Source organism: Juglans regia, chromosome 12, assembly GCF_001411555.2.
Source record: "Juglans regia cultivar Chandler chromosome 12, Walnut 2.0, whole genome shotgun sequence".
NCBI classification, from domain to species: Eukaryota; Viridiplantae; Streptophyta; class Magnoliopsida; order Fagales; family Juglandaceae; genus Juglans; species Juglans regia.
In genome coordinates, this window is record NC_049912.1 from 4,869,372 (window position 1) to 4,890,437 (window position 21,066).

The following is a 21,066-nucleotide window of genomic DNA, read 5'->3' on the forward strand; positions in this document are numbered from 1 at the left end:
TTTTTTAGTCCAAAAAAGTCCGTGCGTTAAATACTTGAGAGTTTTGTAGTTAAGTAGAAAATGTGTTCAGACTAATTTGCATAAGATCACTTGAGGAAATTCCATGGCGGATCAGGATATGATCACATACGTTGCGGTGGGAAAAGATGTGGAAGACTGCAAATCAATCCTGTCTTGGGCTTTAGAGAACAACGTCGGAGGAAGCAGGATTTGCATCATTCATGTTCACAAGCTTGCAAAGCTGTTCCCTTTAGGCAAGTTATTTATATCTATCTTTGAAAAAACTTGATGATCATAAACCGAATTAACATGCAGGTTGGACTTGGAGTCCACATGACCGTCGATTGTCTTCTCTCCAAAGCACATGTATTTATTATTTATGAAGTAGTTTTGGAGTTATTTGAGTCGTCGTCTTCTCTCCATTTACTTCAGTGCGAAGCTTAATGACTGAAAGGAAGGTCGTCAGAGAACACCTGGAAACTATGCATGCAATCATGACGGAATACTTTCTTTTCTGCCAACAAAAGGGGGTATAAATTCTTCTCATGTGCATCTTTAATTCTTATCTTCTCGATCGTCTGGATTGGAACATCGATCTAAGTGCTGATCAGTTTTCTGACCTCTTTTCTGTGGTGTTTCAAAATAATATATATAGGTACAGGCACAAACGCAAACCATTGAAATCAACTCTATTAGGGAGGGAATCCTAAAACTCATCTCTAAATATGGGATCAGGAAGCTTGTCATAGGATCAACATCGGCCAATCACTATAAAAGGTAATATTTAAGAATATTGTCAAATATTCATGTAGTATTGGGGTACTCTTTTTTGTGTCTTCCTCATTCTCTCTCTGAAGAACTGCTACATATACAAAGAAATTATATAAAACAAACTCACAAACTTATGTGAATTCATATAATTCGTTAGATCTACTTTATAATAAAAATAACTTTACAATTTGACGTATCATATCAAGCCACATCAATTTGAGGGTTTATTTTTGTGTAATTCCTTTGTGGCTAAAGTATTTTCCTATTGAGTTATATATACTACTCTTACCAATGGTTTCTACCGCTTGTTTTTACTGCTATGATTTTTTTTTTTACTAACGGTAGCTCCTAATGGTAGCTGTAGTGCCACTCTTTTCTATTTTTTAGAATATTCAAAGATTTAGGCCTATCTGATGTGATGTGAAAACTTGCTGCCTGAGATTTTTGAGGATTTTGTAGAGGCTGAAATCTCTCTCTGGTTTATTCAGCATGATCATGTGCATGGTTTGATATTTGGATTGATGTAGCTTAATTACTGCTCCATTTTGCAGAAAAGTGGAACTGGGGTCTAAGAAAGCGAAGTTTGTGTGTAAAACTGCACCTCTCTCGTGTCAAGTACAAGTCATTTGCAAGGGCCGCCTCATATTTACCAGGTTAATTTGCAGCTTCCAAGCTTTTGTCAATTACACTTGCAAATATGTCATTCTTTTGCTACCTTTCTGTTTGTAGTTCTGTCTCAGTTTTAATTATGAGGTGGTCTATACATACTCCTTTGCAAATATGATACTTTATTACTTTTGGATCATGCTTTATTTTTTTCAAAGTTGAAGAAAGTTCAAAAGTTTATATGTAAACACTACAGCAAACACTTCAAAATACTCCAATTTCTATGTGTCAAAATACATCTAAACTCATCTTTTTAAGTTAACTCTAATATTTAAATACCTAATTCTCAAATTATTAAATTCATCTCAACTCAAAACCTCTTTACTCGTGGGTTCCACAACCTTTTTCAACTTCCTATAAATACATCTAAATTCATCTTAACTTCTTTACATTCTACCATCTCAATTCACTACTATTCATAAAGTACTCAACTCATCTCAACATCTAAACGCAGTCAGAGTTTCGTTTAGATATAAGAAGTGTTTCATCTCATCTCATCACATCACATCATTATAAATTTTTGAAGTTTTCACACAAAATATACAAAACAATTCAACTTTTTTAAATCTTAAAACAATAATAATATTAAAAAAAATAATATTTTATTAAACTCTCGCAAACACTTCAAAGTCCTCCTCTTTCTATGTGATCATCATCATTCTGCTGATGGAAGTAGCGTGCCAAAATAGGGAAGCAAGTGCATCAGACACTGAAACTGGACAACAAAACCTAAATAGATCACGGTCTGGTCCTTCGGGGTACAACAACAGGGTCGGCAGTCCCGTAATTGAATGCTCGGAATCCCCCAAATTACGGTCTGTTACGGTTGGGCGCAATAGGAGCACCACTGCTCTGGCTGCTCTAATTGCTCCTTTCCCGGAACGTTCTAAAGAGCTTTCATCTCCAACGAGTCCTGGGGATTCTAGTTACTCAGCAAGCTCTCCCACAAGACCGGTTGAAATAACTCTAAATGGATGGAATGATAGAAATGGCAAAGCATTGCAGTATAGCTGTTCACTCTCTCCGCCGGCGGCTTTGGATTATTCAAGAAGCTCTTCTACTCTGGATCTCGCTCCTTCAGTTGTGCAACAAAGTCCGAGGTTGATTGCCAGTTCAAGTAACATATCAACTTCTTCTAATGGAGCTCACAATGTTGTGGTATGTGCAAAGCATTCTGTTACATTCCATTCTGTGTTTTGCAAATTTAATGTATGCCAAAAATGTTTAATTAACATTTCTCATTGGCATTATTCATCTGAATCAATCAATAATCAAATGGGTATAAAACACGACAAGGCTTTGAAATTAAAGGATTTATGGATCATAGCAGGAGCGGAGCTTAGAAGAGCAGCTTCAACAAGCGATGGCAGCTTTAAAAAAAGAGGCACTCGTGCGTCAAAGAGCAGAGGAATATATGATTGACGCTATACGAAGAGTAAGCTTTTTAGTTACGAGTTCTGCTACTTATAAGTGAACTTCTTCAACGCTTTGAATTCATGGGGGTTTTCTTTACACTCTTCATTACACGTTTTGCAAAAAAATAGTGCATTTTACATGACTAATACATGCATGAGTTGTGCTGCACAGAAGCCCACACTTTGCACATCAATTAAAAATATGTGATTTTACTCTTTTACCCTCATATCATGAAAATATTTCATAAAATATGAGAGCAAAAGAGTAAAATCACATGCTTTTAAGAGGTGTGTAGAAATGTGGGACTTATGTCTATAATTTTTCTACATGCATTCACCATATATGCTTGAAAACAATACAATTGTAAGCTTTTTAAATCTTACAGAAATTGCTAATAATCTGATCAATAGGCCCAAGATGCAGAGAATCAGAGAGACAAATACATAGATGAACTATGGATTTCCAAAGAACAGGAAACATCATTAAAGAGCCAACTTGCAGAGTTACAGAAAGAAAGGGATGAATTGCAGATGGAGCGTGATCATGCACTGAAAGAAGCTGAAGGGCTAAAGAGAAAAGAAGAGGACTCAAATGGACACATGCTCGAGCTGCCTGAATTCTCCCTTTCTAAAATTGAAGAAGCTACTCAAGGATTTAATGAATCCCAGAAAATTGGACAATGAGGATATGGCAACATTTATATAGGTCGCCTACAAACTGAGGTAGCTATAAAGATGTTACATTCTCATGGCTCCCAAGGCTCTCAAGAGTTCCAAATGGAGGTTTGTATATGCATTAATTGAAAAACACTAGAGTTTTTTAGATCAGAAAAATATTTTACTTAAATATGTTAGCATGTTTGGAGACATTTTCAATGAAAAATTATTTTGATCTCAAAAATTTTGGTTGAATAATTTGATCTTAAATTTATTGGTTGTATACATATATATCAGGTTAATGTATTGGGTCAGTTGAGGCACCCCAATCTTGTGAAACTCATTGGATCTTGCCCCGAAGCTTTTGCACTCATCTATGAATATCTTCCTAATGGAAGCCTTGAAGATCGACTCAAATGCAAGGACAACAGTCCTCCATTGTCATGGCAAACTCGACTACGGATCGCCATAGAGTTATGCTCTGTCCTCGTGTATCTTCATTCCAGTACTCGACCTCGCACCATAGTGCATGGAGATTTGAAGCCAGCCAATATTCTCCTTGATTCCAACTATGTATGTAAACTTGGTGACTTTGGAATTTGCCGCGTGTTAAGCCGCGATCAAAGTTCAAGTGATAGTGTAACACTGAGTCATAACACTGTCCCAAAGGGAACTTTGCCTTACTTAGATCCTGAATTTCTTCAAAGAGGAGTTCTTACAGTGAAGTCAGATGTTTACTCCTTTGGAATCATTTTACTGCAATTGTTGACAGGGAAATCACCACCCTACTCTATAGTAGATAAAGTAAACTCTGCCTTACGTGCAGGCACTTTTGAATCCCTTTTGGATCCTTCGGCTGGAAGTTGGCCATCTGAGGTTGCTCTATCTTTGGCTGAATTGGCACTGATGTGTTCTGACAATAATAGAAAAAGGAGACCAGATCTTGGGACAGGTGTGTTGGAGCTACTCGAATCATTAAGGGATCCAGCAGGAGGTACTTGAAAGGATTATGAGCCAAGTTAGAGATTGGCTATAAAGAATTAAATGTTGTGTGATTTGATTAATTGTCAAGTATTTTTGCAGGAATATGGATGTTTGAGTGGTATTTGTAGGTGAGAGTCTATTAATTCTAAAACTCCATTGAACTATGAGTTGTTTGAATAATCTTTTTCTTTTCCAAAATATTTTTGTATAGTATTGCTATAATAAACCAGAAATCTTCAAACAAAAATAGAGAAGTTTTCATAAACTAATAGCTAGATCTTTAAATACTCACATTGATGATCTGATTTTTTTTTTTTTTTCTAAAAAGAAAAGGCATATCCTTTTATTATAGAGAAATGATTTGTACATGTCCCAAATAGTATAAAAAAAGTACTATTTAAAATTTGTGCCTAACATTATTATTTTTTTATGAACAATTTTATGCATCAGCCACTATTCACTTTCAAACTCTACACCTATAATGTTTTTTTTTTTTTTTTTGGATGGTACTATTGCTATATAATAAATCAATCAAGCATCTTCAAACAAGATTTATAGAGAATTTTTCAAAAACCTGCAAAATGCTAATTAAGATCACGAAATACTAATACCTTTATGGTTTTGTCTTTGGTTTACATGATAATTATGACCTTGCATTTTTAATCAGAGTCATAAGAAACTCCATTTTCCTCTTTTCCTTCATCTGTGCTGGTGTGAGTTCATGGGCCGATGGGGATATATAGTTTCTCTTTTGTTGGGTTGGTTCAGGTCTTTGGAATTGGAGAAGTGCGTGTTGGGTCCTTTGTCAAGTTATTAATTAATGTTCTCCTATTGACCATAACACAAAATCTTCCTTCCTGTATGGCTGAATTTAGCTACGGCGCCATTCCTACAGGCTCGATGCTAATCTTCTCTCTCTTTTAAGTTGCCATTCTTGATGTTTGTCTTTCACTATTTTTTTTTTTTTTTTTACAAAAAAATACTACCTTGCTGCTCGCCTGATATAGTTATTTCCGGCAATTTCTTCTCGCGGGAAAAAGTCTTTTGTGACAAAACGATCAAAACCTATTACAATATTTTAAAAAAAAATTGCACTAAATCATCAATGAGAAGTCTTCTACAAGACATACACAAAATAAAAAGGGTATTCACTCAGTCTTCTCTGTGGACCATTACACAGCTTGAATTGATTCTGATGCAATCCATGTGCAACATGAACCCATCTTGGAGGAGGTGAGTCCAAGTGAGGTAAATAAATCTGAAACAAAAGTATGTATCAATAATTCAGAGGTTAGAGCAAAACACTTCTTTTCACAACTTTGCAATTGGTCAACAAATCATCAATCAGATTTTGTATAATCTAACAAATGGTTGAAACTAAAAGGCTGAGAAGAAATCAACCCCAACTCACATAGCCAAGCAGCGTAGAGATGACTAAGCCAGTTTAAGCCAGCAAGTTGGTGCTACCTCATCTTCCCCTGTATACGGCCAGATCTGAATCAGCCATTGAAATGTTAACGTATAACACAACAGACCGAACCAAATGCCGCATCTATATATAAAATGAAGCTGGCACAGGTGGCTCGTTATATCATATGCATCATATATTTACTAAAATAGAGATGCCATTGAGCTTTAATTTGATCTCTGTTGAGCCATATACTTTAAGAAAACGTGTAAACAACAACAAAAGAACTATCCATTAAAAATGCAAATCATTGGATATGCAAGGAATGATACTTATAATTAGATTGTTACCTCCATATGTAAACCCCACATTACAATCCAAATGCCCACAAGCAGTAATACTTTTTGCTTCCAAAAAACAATGAGTATATAGAAAAACGTGACAAAAAAACTCACCCCAATTAGATCATCAAGCTTCCCACATCATTCTCATCTAACAATGATGCAAATTTTATGAATGGATGGTCATGAGGAGAGAAATCAATCAGACAGCTATTTTCATCTTTTTTACAGGCTTCCCGGCCATCTCTTTCAGAGCCAATTCTGTGACAAGAGAACTGTATCTTTAGGCACAAGAGTTATAACAAAGCAAAAATACATGATGGAGCAAGCGATTCCATAGTGTCGTTATGAGCAATGATATACTTACAACTCTTTTACAACTATTGTAGTATACCATTATTTAATTTCCTTTTTAGCACCACGGATGAGAGATTCCACATTAGTCAAAAAGGTTTTTAGCAATGCTTCTTTGTTGTTTTTAATGGGCTTCCTATGTTCGAAACAAAAATTTATATACATAATAAATAAATCAATCAAAAAAATGATAAGCTTTTAAAAGAAAGAAACGTAAAAGAAAATCTCTTTAACAAAAAGCGAAGCGAAGAAAACCCCAACTCGAAAGACTAACAAAATGTCACTGTAGGTAGGGCTGTACAAAAACCAGCCAACCGACCGGGACCGACTCAGACTGGCCGCCGGAGCTCAAAACAGGCCGAAACCGGCAGGGAACCAGTCGGACGTCGGTGGTAAATTAACAAAACCAGCATTGGCTAGTTCGGTCCCGGTTTGAACCAGCCAAAAACCAAAAAACCGGCCAACGTCAGCACCCTCTTTTTTTAATATATATACCATTATTAAACAACGCCGTTTCACTTATTCACTTAAATAAGTGAAACGGCATCATTCTGCTTCTTTAGTTTAAAAAAAATAAAGGGAACGGTGTCGTTTCTACCTAGGGCTTATTCAAGTGCCCTCCCTCTTCTTCTCTTCTCATTCAAGCCCTTAGCAGTCAGCCGTCCCCCTCATTTCATCTCCAGCTTTTGCAACCGTCACCCTCCACTCCACTCTCCAGCGACAGCAGCATTGGCAGCGGTAGCGGCATCAACAACAACAGCAGCCTAGCCTCCACGAAATCCACATCCCTCCAACAAATAGCGTTTGCGCACTGCCAAACCAACAAAATTTTTTTGTTTATTTCTATTTTCTTGATTCTGCTGTTTACTATTTTCTTGGATTCTTAGATGATTAGGGTTTATCTAATTTCGGAATTGCTATAATGCTGTATATTTTTTAATTTTGTGGTTGGATTGAAATTCTTAGATGATTAGGGATTATTCATTGAATGGCTACTTTGGGCAATTGAACTGCAAGACAACCAGGCAACGCCGTTTCCAACTAACCCCCAAACCAACCATGAACCGGCTGGCAACCGCACCGGCCGGTTTTAGCCCTTACACGGTCGGTTTTCGGCTGGTTTTCTTCCCCAAAACATCAATTTCGGTCGGTTTCGATTTTTGCACAAAACCGAACAGGGGGGTCTGTTTTTCACCCCTACCTGAAGGGGATAAAAGCCCAGATAAACAAGTCCAGCCCATCAAAGGGCCTCGATTAGAAAACAACAGAAGGAGAGAGGAAAAAAAGACAAAGGAGACAAGTAGGGGACAAGGAAAAAGAATATGTCAGAGGGAAAAGGAGGTGACGGAAAGGAAAAGAAAAAAGAGAAAGGGGGGAAAAGCAAGTAAGACATGCAAGCGAGGAGTGGAATAAAGCTATCATTCCTCATCACTCCCAAGGATAGGATAAAAAGGGATCAGACCGAACGAGGGGGGGACTTCTTTACCTTCTTCAACCTTCTGACGAGAGGTCCAGAGACAAGAATCTTCTCCATAAAATAATTCTACAACTCCATTGTACAAAGAGAAATGAGAAACCATGAGAGAATATAAAAAACATATTATAGTGAATTTGCCCTCCAAACGACTCGTGGATGTAAGCCCAGTGCGAACCACGTAAATCTATATCTCCATCTCCATTGATATTTCCAGCATTTACTTTCTTATTCACTGCTATGGAAGTACGTACGATCACCGTACAGCACTCTGGACCGCTACCGGAGGCTCCAAACCACTCCGATTGAGGCCCGAAATGCCACCGTGGGCCAGGAATAATTCATTCTCCTATTCTAGCATGTGTGATTTTTGGCAATAACATTTTGCATCGTCTGTGGGATTCGATTTATTTCCTACATAGAAACTTGAAGGAGGATTTCCTAGCTTCCGAAATTGTTTGCCAATGATCAGATAAGATTCCTCCATTATTTTATTCCTTTCATAGCACTGTTAAAATAGGTGAGATTACCTTACTCGCCCATACAACTAGGAGCATAATACACTTAAACGCACGCACTATGCGCATGGCACACATGCACCCAACATTTCACACACGAAAACACCTTCTCGTCATAGGCACTGTGCACTTGGATTATGCACATGGGCACAAACCAGGGGTGCACTGTGCACTTAAATGCTACATGGGTCGTCAACGCCTTCTGTCGTAGTGGTCCCCGACTACCCCCCTTGTGGAGGCAATCTCTGCCATGTGACCACAACCCAGTTGTGGCCTAACAGGGGCGCCAACGGTCACCATGTGGACTGCTAGTGTAATCTGTCTTTGACTGGGTGGTCCCAGACTACCCCACATGGAGGCGGCCTCCGCCATTCGACCATGTGCACGAGATTGCACGTGGTCAAAACTACTTGCCACGACCCAACTATGGCCCAACAGGGGCGCCAACGGCCACCATGTGGACCGCCGGCATCATCTGTTTCCAACGGGGTGGTCCCCGACCACCCCCCACGGAGGCAGCCTCTGCCATGCGACCACGTGCACAGGATTGCAAGTGGTCGAGACCACTAGGCCCGACCCAACTATGGCACAGCAGGGGTGTTGGCAACTACTTTGTGTACCACCGGTGTCATCTGTCCTCACACAGCGGGCAACGGGTGCATATTATCGTGCACCCAAAGGAGCCTTTCCCGTGGCGTATGTGGGCAGACGAGGCCACTAACTGCCACCACTAGCCCCATCAGCAATCTCTATCGCCGGCAGGGTATCCTTAAGCCTGCTCGGCCACCCCTTGCTTAGCCATTCAAGTAGGCAACCATCCCGCGATGCATGAAGGTAGGTAACCGTGCTCAGCCTAAGCTTGCTCAACCAAGTCTCCTTGGTCACAACTGTTCTACGGCCATGCACGAGGGCAACCTTTCTCTACCTGCAAACCGCGTGCTCAACCTGAGCAGCTACTCGGCCTGAGCACCTGGCAGTTAATCAGGATCCATCATTCAAAATAGGGTCATCTTAGATATGCCACATATATTTGCCCAGTGTCCCCCAGAAAGAAATCTATCAACAAAAAAAATAATTAAAGGTTTCCCTAAATCATCAATGGTCACCAAAATATAAGATCTCCAGGCTAGTATTTTGTATAGTACCTAACCCCAAGGGGTTGGCCCAAGTGGTTAAAGCTTTGATCTTGGAGTATCACTCCCTTCAAGGTCCAAGATTCAACACCTCGTGGGTGCAAACAATCTTTTGGGGCAACAGCCCCTGGTGGAAAGCCAGCGATTTAACCAATTCCGTATAGGAAAATTTTCAAGGGTGCAATACACGGGACAGGGGTTTACTCTGCAATGGTCGGTCCGAAGTGTCCTGCCTTGGAGAGGTTCCCCGACATCAAAAAAAAAAAAAAAAAGGAAATTGTATAGTACCCATAACAATATAATACATGGGATTGGTCAACATCCTCACAGTCACACAGTAAAAATCTCCAGTACACTTGAACATCTTTGAGTGAGCTGATTATTACAAGCTTTTCACGCTTAAATATGCACTTCTCCATTCTTGCTTCATATGCACTGATTTTCTTTTCTTTTCTCCTGGGTGTTTTTTTTAGTAATACTAAATGTAATCATGGGCTGTGTAAGCACCGTGCACTTCATTTATAAAAGAGTTGAGTCCATCATTAAAAAATTAATTTTTCATATTGGTATCACATTTACTCACATTTTTCAAAAGGAGTACGCAGAACACTATATGATTATAAATATCATTTTTTTTTTTTTTTAGTTGTCTAATAAACATGTAACAGCACGTGTACTAGGAAACCATAGTGCCAAAATACAATTTATTTATTAGAATCCCCATGGTAGGATGGGCGCTCAAAACGTCTAAAGAATGGGAAGATGCAAGTGTAAATTGGTCTAGAGCTAGTACCTCATAGCTTGGAGGTGCGAGCTGTGACTTTACTCAAGGCAATTGCGGTCTTTGAGCCAGATGGGCGTCCCAGATGCTTAGAGATAAATTCCCCAGCCAACATGAGCTTACCAAGATTCACATTTGTCTTCACACCAAGCCCATCTAGCATGTACACAACATCCTCAGTTGCAACATTTCCAGATGCACCCTTGGCATATTGCCAGCCCCCAAGACCAGAAACTGATTAATCGACTGTGCTGATCCCCATCTGTGAAGGAAATCAACAACATGACATTTAAGTTCAAAATATTTTCTAACATAGCTTTTGAAATTATCATATAACTTTATTCAGTAATAAATCTGGAAACTTGCTTGAATTTTAAAAATATGCATCAGAAATAAAGTAACTAATAAACAAAGAAGAAAAAAAATGAGCGAGAAAACAAAAGTGAATAAATAAAACGCAGTCAACCAGATAACCAATAATATGAATATATAAAAAACCGTTTCTCGAATTTATGGAGATTATTCCAGCATGATGTTCTTGGCTATATATCACCCACTTTCTACACCCATAAGGTCGCCTTCAAACATTCCACATGAAAACTCACACAGTTTCCCATGTATCTAACTGTTATGTTAATAAATGGGACTGTCTACATATTGCATCCTCCTCTTATGAGCACAGCATTGTAAATGATACCGCCTTAATGGAAAGGCATTTTTCTAAGGTCATCGTAACAAACTAGCACAAACTAGCAGTAAAGACAATTAAAAAAAAAGTACTACAATCAACTTCATAGGGATTTCATGAGCTTAATCCAGTTGTTTCAAGTGTCAGTCAAAACACCAGAATATGATGAGCATCCACACACATGGTTTTGCTTTAATGAAGAAATCAAGATGAAAAAATTGCTTACCTGGAGGGATACGAGTATATTTGACAGAGCTTGGCCATAAGTGTCATGAAAGTGGACAGCAAGCTTATCAACTGGGACAAAACCCATAACAGCTTCAAGCATTGGAATGACAGTACCTGGAAAGATAAAAACACACAAGACAACACCACATAAAGTCCCTTTTAATAACAATACGAAAGAACTCATAATACGCAAGTTAACATAATTCCAAAATGAATAAGGCTTAGCAATATATGCTCAATTCAAAATGTCCACTAATTTCAAATTCATATCAAGACAGCTGACATGTCAGTTGCTTGCTTCAGACAGGACTAAATTTACTTCATAATAACTGCATTTGACTGATAAGCACTATGGAATGAGGCTGCTTGAATTAGTGAATTCCACTGCTTTGATACCATTGTTACATTGTAAGAGCATATCAAAATTGTAAGGATTCAACATGATGGCTCACGAATTTTATCTCCAACTTAGGTACATCATCAGCATTCTTGTAAGGAAAGGTTTAATTTGATGACTTTCCTACAGCCTAATGGTTGCCAATTTCAATCGCCAACCAATTGCTTCAAGCATGAGAGGTGCACAAGGTCTCACAATTCATATTGATGCTCACATTCTCAACATTTTAATGTTTCCATTCTTTGCTCCACCTCCCTCCCTCGTACATTAAATTTCAATGTTCTCCAATTCCTTGATAAACCACTCAAATTTCAATGGTCTTTGGTCTCTACTAAATCCTTTCAAGCAAGGTAGGTGTTAAAATAGCTAGATTTTCCTGATCAGGTTCTCTAGCTGTTTTCCCTAACGTTCTTACCTCTCCTCCCACCTTCCCTCTCCCTCCAACCTAATAATTTTCAGAGCTGCTTCAGCCAATTTCTCCACTCGCACTCCAAACCTCTGCCCTACGTCTTCTCCCTTAGCTCTTCAGCTCCATTTATCCAAACCAAGACCTTGAGATCAGATTTATTTATTCGCACCCAACTCTCATATCTGAACCTTTAATAAAACAAAAACAAGTACATTGTGCATACAAGCCGTAACACCCAAATCTGATATGGAATATGAACACAAACACAAAAAAACTATACAATGAAAGGTAGTTTTAGAGATTACCTGGGGTACCAACACCGATTGTATCGCCAAGTGATATTTCAGAGCAACCCATATCATAAAGTTTTCTAGCCACATATGCTACTTTAGCTGGAGCTACCATTCCTTCCATTGGACACCCCACAACACATGATATATATCTAAAAACATAAGAAAGTACGTCATTTGTCATATTATTAACCAAAGATTTGTTTTGATATTACTATAATATCTTTTATTGAGAAAAAAAAAGGCATTGAGAGGAAATCAAGGCATCAAACATTTCTACCATTAAATTGCCAAACTAAGAAACTTTAAAGAAAACAAAGGACTTATAGCTAACAGAAAGTTTGTTTGAAATTGGTACAGACAAGTTACAACCACAGAAAGTTTAACATGTTCATGTCTTAAAGTCAACCCAGGAAATAACTCAAATAACTAAAAAAAGTGGAATATCAAACTTTGGTTGGTTTTGAGACTATCCACCTCGAACACAAGAAAATCTAGGAAAACTAATGGGCTTATGATCCAGAAAAATACAATATATGAGAAACAAGTCAGAATGAGGGTCGGAAAATTTACCCACGAACAGGAAATGAGAGCTTGCCAGCAGCGAGGGCAACATCGCGGTAACGAGTAAGACTCTCTTCAATGCTACAGTTGATATTGAATTTTGAAAAAGATTCAGATGCTGCAGCAAAGATGGCCACTTCCTTGGCTCCAGCTGCAACAGCTGCTTCAAAACCCTAGAAAGAAGCAATACAATTAACAATTCCCTCCACATAAACTTTTTATATGTATAAGTGCATGGTGCTCTTCTAAAGAATGCTTACTTTAACATTAGGAGTTAAGACAGGAAATCTAGCCCCTTCAACATTCCGAATTGCTTCCATTACATCCTTGGCATCTGCTAGCTAAGTCAAACATAAAATATTACAAAAGGGCAGCATTTTAGTTTCTACTGGAGGATAACCCCTTTCTTCTTTCTTTTTTTATAAGTAAAAATATTGTTTATATATATATATATATATATATCAAAAGGAGTAACCAAGTACACTGATGTATACAAGAGGAGGATAACCCCTTTCAAAATTAGCATTTCATAATATACCCCAGTTTTGAATAAATATCCGTATCAAAGGACTGGGCAGAAGCCAGAAGGTCTCTTTTGATTACATAATTCAATCAGAGTTACCTGCACAGCCTCCTCCCTCCCTCCCTCACTAGAAGTGTCCTAGCCAGTCAAGATATGTGATGACTCATAGCCATCAATTATGGCATTACCCTAGAGAGCAATTTCGACACCTTCAATGCCACTTTATCTAAATATACTTCTAGAGGCATACACATCCAATGACTGCACTTTAGATTTTAAATAAACCTCGAGCAGATACAAATGCAGAAGATTCTAACATCTCAACAAGTGCGGAAAGACGGAAGCTCTTTTCTTTTCTTCTAAAGGAGAAAATTCAAATTCAAAAGGTAATACCAAGGGCAAAAGGAAAAGCAACTCTTAATAGATTGTACCAGAATAAAGAAGCCAATCAATATTTATAAAAGTTAAGAGATAAACTAACAAGTAATATACACCTAGCACAAAGAAGTTCACTACAAGGCAGATTATCTCTTATAAGAAAGTGAAGCCATGTTTACCTGTGGTACCCATTTCGGTGAAACAAAACTCGTGGCCTCAACAATGGGCAACCCTGATGAAACTAGCATTTTTATCAACTTAGCCTTTACAGAAGTAGGCACGATTTGCTTCTCATTTTGCAGTCCATCCGTAGGACCAACTTCCACTATCTTTATATATTCTGGAATACTTCTAAGAAACTGCAGTATCATAAATAGTATTAGAGAATAAAACCTCCAATCCTCTATAAGAAGAAAAAATAACCAAAACGAAAATTGTAAATGACTTTATCCTTGAAAAACATCAAATCACACCAGAGTTTATGGCAAGAACAAGTACACATTCGAGATAAACTGGCCCATGTATCTTATTCGTTTTGGAAGAACTAGAAGAAAATAACTCCACAAGTGGAGAACTTTTGAACTCACATCTTTCCTCTAATAAAATTTCCAGCTACCATAAGTAGAGGTAACAGAAACAGTTAATATAAAATTTGATGCACCTTATTAGAAAGCTCCCCTGTGTACTTATCATTGCAATGGGAGCTATAATGACGATTTACCAAACACCAAGCATCGCGAGCATTACCAAGTGACTGATAATTCCAACCCCAGCTTGCAAGTGCCCCATTTACGGTATCTCCTTGAGACGTGATCCTTTTTTGTTTCCTCCAGAAGGATGCTTCTCCTGTGTCCTCGTGCCTAAAAAAAAATAGCTCATATAACCTTGTTCTAGCTGTGGCTATGCAATCACTAGAGGAATACCTCTCAAGTGTATCAGCTCCAATGCTTGAGGGTTTGGTAACACCTTGTGATTCCTCCAAATTTGCCATTACCAGAACGAGTTTATGAAAAAAGAACGTGGTACTCTGCGAAAACTTATTCAAACTCCTCAGTGCTAGCATCGCGTCAACTGCCTAAATAACTTGTATCATAAGCAAGCAATTTCAAATCGTTTATTCCAAGTTCTCTGACTACAACACAATAAATGAGCACAGATGCTTATGAATAGTCATTGAAATATCTTTACTGATAAAAATAAAAACTAAAAAATAAAAATAAATAATAGACATTGAAATCTCTCAAAAATTATCTTTTATATTTCAACAGAATATATTTAAAAAACAATAATAAAAGCAAACAAACATCCGCAGATGTTCAGTCAAAATTGGAAGCATACGTTCACGCAAAAGTGAAACCTAGAAAAGAAGCAGAAATTACACCATTAGGATTATTTCATAGAAATCTTTATGTACCTCCAAGATCCAACATTAGGAGTTAACATTCCAAAAGGTATCAGAACTTGGTTCTTTGGAGTTTGGAATAAACAGGTAAAAGAGAAGAGAAAGATTGGGTCCTCGTACAAGACTCACCACGAACTATAGATATTCTAAGCAAAACCCGGTAACGCTCAGATAAGCATAAGGATAGAAAGGAGACAGATACAAGAATCTCAAGAGGCATTTCATCAAACAACAAGTGAATTTGCGACGAACACTCAAAAATCCAAAACCAAATTAGATTTTAAAATAGAAGACCATACCGACGAAAACGACGATTTGAGCTCGCCTTTTCAATTATAAAAGCCGCGCGGCATGATCACTGCGGGTCTCATACGAAATGTACTTACTACTTCTAGAACGTGAATTCTTGAATTCTGTTATGTTTGGACGTTGAAGTGAGTTGAGTTGAGTTGAGTTGAGTTGAGATGAGATGAGATGATAAAATATTATTAGAATATTATTTTTTAATATTATTATTATTTAAGATTTAAAAAAATTGAATTGTTTATTATATTTTTTTATTAAAATTTGAAAAAATTATAATGATAAATTAAGATGAATTGAGATCGGTCGATGATTCAAACCCATATGTCTATCCAATCCCACAATGAGCAGAGTTCCCAAAAAGCGGGTGTTTTTAATAAAAAAAACAAACAAACAAACAAATCCCAAAAATTCTTGTCACATGGGCTTATATTTTAGAACGATCGCTCGCTCAATGTCGATAAAGATTTAAATGGGCCGAAGGTAAATGCGGCCCTAAACCTAACTCACCCCCAAAGGCAGTTAATTCTTCAAGCTGGGTTGAGGCCAGAAAACCAAACCTCAGACATGCAATCGGCCCATTTCTGTCCTCTCAATCGTCAAGATTTATGGATGAAGTGGTCCACCCTTTAAAAAAATTATTTTTTTATATGAATCATAGATTTTACCTTTTTTTTTAAAAAAAATAATAACGTGTAAAATTTACATATTTTAAAATTATAAATATTTTTTCTTTTTATTTTTTATTTTATTCTTTTTATTGAGAGAAGGCAAAATGCCAAAATATAAAAGGTAAATATTGTCCGTTTTTCTTTTTTTAGAAAGAAGAACGACCACTTCATTCGGAGTAAATAACTTTTTTCGAGAGAAGGGCATGAGGCAAGTCTTTACGTACTACTGAGTGTTTTGTTATTTATGGTTATACGATATTAGAATATTACCTTAATAATAATAGAGTATTTTTATAATATTTTAGTATATGTATAGTAGGACTATACATAAATTGACGGGGCTAATCGTCACTAATTAGAATAGACCGAAACTGATAAAGAACCTGTTGGCTGGCGGTAGAAAATGTTAGAAATCGGTATCGGTCGACAGTTTGGTTCCAGTTGTTCAAATTGACAAACCGACTAAAATAATATATATTTTTATTTTATTCTTATATAAAATGACGTCATTTAAGTTAAGTGAGTTAAACGGCGGCGCTTTGGATTAGGGTTTAATCTAATCTTCCCCTCACCTCTTCTTCATTTAATTTTCTCTCAAAGTCTCATTTCATGTTGTCTCTCATGCAAGTCCATCCACCAACCCATCTCTCTCTCTCACGTCATAATGGATGAATAAATCTGACCTCAAAAGGTCTTGGTTTGGATGAATGGAGCTGAAGAGCTCAGGGAGAAGACATAGGGTGGAGGTAAAGAGTGCGAGTGGGGAAATTGGTTGAAGCAGCTCTGAAACTATTTAGGTTGGAGGGAAAGGAGGGAAGGTGGTAGGAGAGGTAAGAACGTTAGGGAAAACAGCTAGAGAACCTGATCAGGAAAATGAGTAATGCTATATACAAGCTCCAAATAGACAAGCCTCATACAAATTTTTTATAAAAAAATAGGTTCCACTAATAAAAAATAATTTTTTTTACACTTTTTTAAGGTGGAGTCTATTTTTTTATAAGGATTTGTATGGAACTTGTCTATTTAGAACTTGTACAAATCATTTCTCTAGGAAATAGTATAGCTATTTTAACACCTACCTTGCTTGAAAGGATTAGTAGAGACCAAAGACCATTGAAATTTGAGTGGTTTATCAAGGAATTGGAGAACTTTGAAATTAGCCTTGTTTGGATTGAAAAATCATATCAACTCATCTCATCTTATCATTACAACTTTCTCCAATTCTCACACAAAATATAATAAACAAATCAACTTTTCTAAATTTCAATTCAATTTTTTCAAATTTTAAAATAATAATAATATTTAAAAAATAATATTATAACAACATTTTATAACTATTAATTTTTATCTAAAACTACATCATCTCATCTCACTGGGAGCTTAGTCATATCTGAAGCAAGCAACTGACATGTCAGCTATCTTGATATGAATTTGAAATTAGTGGACATTTTGAATTGAGCATATATTGCTAAGCCTTCTTCATTTTGGAGTTATGTTAACTTGCGTATTATGAGTTCTTTCGGATTTTTATTAAAAGGGACTTTTATGTGGTGTTGCCTTGTCTGTTTTTATCTGTCCAGGTACTGTCATTCCAATGCTTGAAGCTGTTAAGGGCTTTGTCCCAGTTGATAAGCTTGCTGTCCACTTTCATGACAACTTAAGGCCAAGCTCTGTCAAATATACTCGTATCCCTCCAGGTTATCTATTTTTTCAACTTGATTTCTTCATTAAAGCAAAACCATGTGTGTGGATGCTCATCATATTCTGGTGTTTTGACTGACACTTGAAACCAGCTGAGCTACCCTCAGCTGGTCCAATCTTGGATTTGCTCACCAATGATCACCAATTCAAGTCCCCTTAGGGTCACTTGAAGTTTATTTGGTCGTTAATTTCAAGGGTCCATAAGATTAGTCGAGGTACGCGCAAGTTGTCCAGACACCCACAGTTATGGAAAAAAAAAATATTTAATTGTCTTTACTACTAGTTTGTGCTAGTTTGCTATGAAGACCTTAGAAAAATGCCTTTCTATTAAGGCGGTATCATTTATACAAGAAAAAAGATATGTGTAACCGTGAATTATACGACCATCGCGTAATCGTTTTGAAAAAAAATAAATAAAATATGAGATCTACAAGAAAAAAAAAATAATTAATTTTTTAATAGTAAATCTTACTCTTTTTTAAAACGATTATGCGACGCTATTACATGTAAAATTACTCTATTTACAATGTTGTGCTCAAAAGAGTAGGATGCAATATGTAGACCGTGCCATTTATTAACTGTTAGATATGTGGGAAACTATGCGAGTTTTCATGTGGAACGTTTAAAGCTGACCTCAAAGCATCCTTATTGGCTTGGCCAAATGAGGAGATTAGCTAAAATTTAGATAATTTGTACTAAAAAGACTCTACATTGGATTAGCCATCTCTAAAATAATTTGAATTTCTGCTATAGTGATTGGCCAAATATAGAGAATCACAATTGGTTCATCAAACATTAAAATAATAATTTCTCACTCCAATTAAGTTTAAGCTCAATTTTATTTTATTAGCATTAAATGACATTTGAAAATAAGATTTTTTTAATATTAATTTAATTATAATATAATTATTATTAATATTAAATTGGTAGAATTATAAAATGTGATACAAATAAATTAAATAAAAAAATTATTAATTTAATAATATTTTATTATTATATAGAGAGTGAATGACTAATTCAATGTGGAGATTGAATTTAAATGGAATAGGTAAATATAAAAAAGTGTGATAGTGGTTAAATTTTAAAGATAAATTTGACCAATCCAATAAGAATGCTCTTAATGGGCCTAGAAAGTGGATGATATATAGCCAAGAACATCATGCTGGAATAATCTTCATAAATTCAAGAACCGGTTTTTTATATATTCATATTCATATTCTTGGTTTATATGGTCGACTGCGTTTTATTTATTCACTTTCTTTTTTTTCTCCCTCATTTTTTTTTTCTTCTTTGTTTATTAGTTAATTTATTTCTGATGCATATTTTTAAAATTCAAGCAAGTTTCCAGATTTATTACTGAATAAAGTTATACGATAGATAATTTCAAAAGCTATGTTAGAAAATATTTTGAACTAGCTAAAAAGAGATCCATGAAGAACAGATCTACATGGTAGTATACGTTTTCCAGTTGTAGAATTTGAATGAGCACATTGGGTAGGATCTGACCCACATGTTATTAAAAACTTGCATACACATGTACAGAACAAACCAAAATAAAAATCCCAGAGATTTCTATCAATCTAAAAGGGAAACATGGCCACCGAGATTTCTATCAACCAGTTAAAAACCCAGACCTGTTCTAGCGCAAAACGGTGTAATAATGTATCATGGACTCGAGAAAGAGAGAGAGAGAGAGACGAATCACTGAAGGAATGCGTTTACTCAAATTTATCTCTAAAATTTAATAATATAACCTCATACTAGATTAACTGTTGAATTAATCAAAATAATAATATAATATTATTTTTTATTAATAATATATTTAATTTATTTTTTTATATATTTTATAATTACACTAATTATATATTAATTGATAATTTAATTTAATACTTAAATTATTGTTTACCAACTAAATATATTGTGCTTTAAAATTGAAAAACAATAATTTAAGTAAATAAAATAATAATTCTAGAGTATGAAACTAAGTTTATAGAACAACTGGATTGTACAAGTAGATGATGCTTTTGTAAAAATACAAGATTTTACTAAGGTCTTATAACGTAGCATATCATAATTGTTCTAGATACAAGACTGCAATAATATGGTGTGCTCCGTAGGTACTTGGTTTTTACACACATAGTATTGACAATTTGTGGCTTGATTTTGGTCAATTTAGTATCTGTGAGTAAAAAACAAGGTCATAGATAGGTAAAGGTGTCCAAATTTGACATGCTTCGTAAAATGGGACCAATTCATTTACTAATCAAGGATGGAAACACTAAGGTGTCATGTCAAAATGCAAACATATTAAGTTTATTTTATGATCAATTCATACTTTTTTTCTTATTTTTTTCTTCTTTTATACCCGATGAAATCGTAAAGTTCATTAGATTTTATAAAGAATTAAACATCACCTGACTTTTAGTGGTTATGTTTACCTTGACTCTTTGTATAAAGAGCTTTTCGAAGAGTTTTCTCATAGTTTAGAGATCAATGCATTGACATTGACACTTTTCTATAAGTTATAATATATATATATATATATATATATATATATATAAAAGAGGAATAATATGATCGCAAGATTTAATTGTGTAATTGCTTGAAAAAATCATGTGAAAATTAAAGTATTTGGGAGGTGACGATATTTTAGATTTTCGAGAATTTTTATACATTAAGCCAAACACTTAAATTATTAGCTAGTTGATTGTTAATCTTCATTCTTGATAAAGGACTTTAGAAACCCTAGTTACAATACAAGCTGATACTAGTGAATGGAAAATCTTGTCTCTGTTTTTAGAGTTAATGAAATGTGCCCCAAGTTCATACTCTTTTAAGCATGTTATGGGAAGAGCTCGCAACAACCAAAAACTTTGAGAATACACAAGCTAAAAAAATAAATAAATAAATCCCTCTCTCTTCAACATATAATCAATAAGATATGTTATTATTCATTTTAAATTAAAATGATCAGCTAATATATCGCATATTAAATGGCCTTTTATTTCAG

At 35.9% G+C, this 21,066-nt stretch overlaps 1 protein-coding gene and 1 pseudogene across 1 annotated transcript; one reads left to right on the plus strand and one right to left on the minus strand.

Annotated features, from left to right (window-relative positions):
• The first annotated feature begins 692 nt into the window (after window positions 1–692).
• LOC109021430 lies at window positions 693–4,740 on the plus strand (annotated as a pseudogene).
• Window positions 4,741–5,520: 780 nt separating this feature from the next.
• Window positions 5,521–15,744, minus strand: LOC109002037 (hydroxymethylglutaryl-CoA lyase, mitochondrial-like). Its single transcript, XM_035683237.1, has 12 exons — window positions 15,681–15,744; window positions 14,903–15,111; window positions 14,641–14,839; window positions 14,159–14,338; window positions 13,339–13,419; window positions 13,088–13,251; window positions 12,530–12,666; window positions 11,417–11,532; window positions 10,515–10,764; window positions 6,357–6,503; window positions 5,905–5,971; window positions 5,521–5,751 (listed from the first exon to the last, which is right to left on the minus strand). The coding sequence occupies exons 2-9, from the start codon at window positions 15,040–15,042 to the stop codon at window positions 10,741–10,743; spliced, it is 1,041 nt and encodes a 346-aa protein (XP_035539130.1). The 5' UTR covers window positions 15,043–15,111; window positions 15,681–15,744; the 3' UTR covers window positions 5,521–5,751; window positions 5,905–5,971; window positions 6,357–6,503; window positions 10,515–10,740.
• Window positions 15,745–21,066: the final 5,322 nt, after the last annotated feature.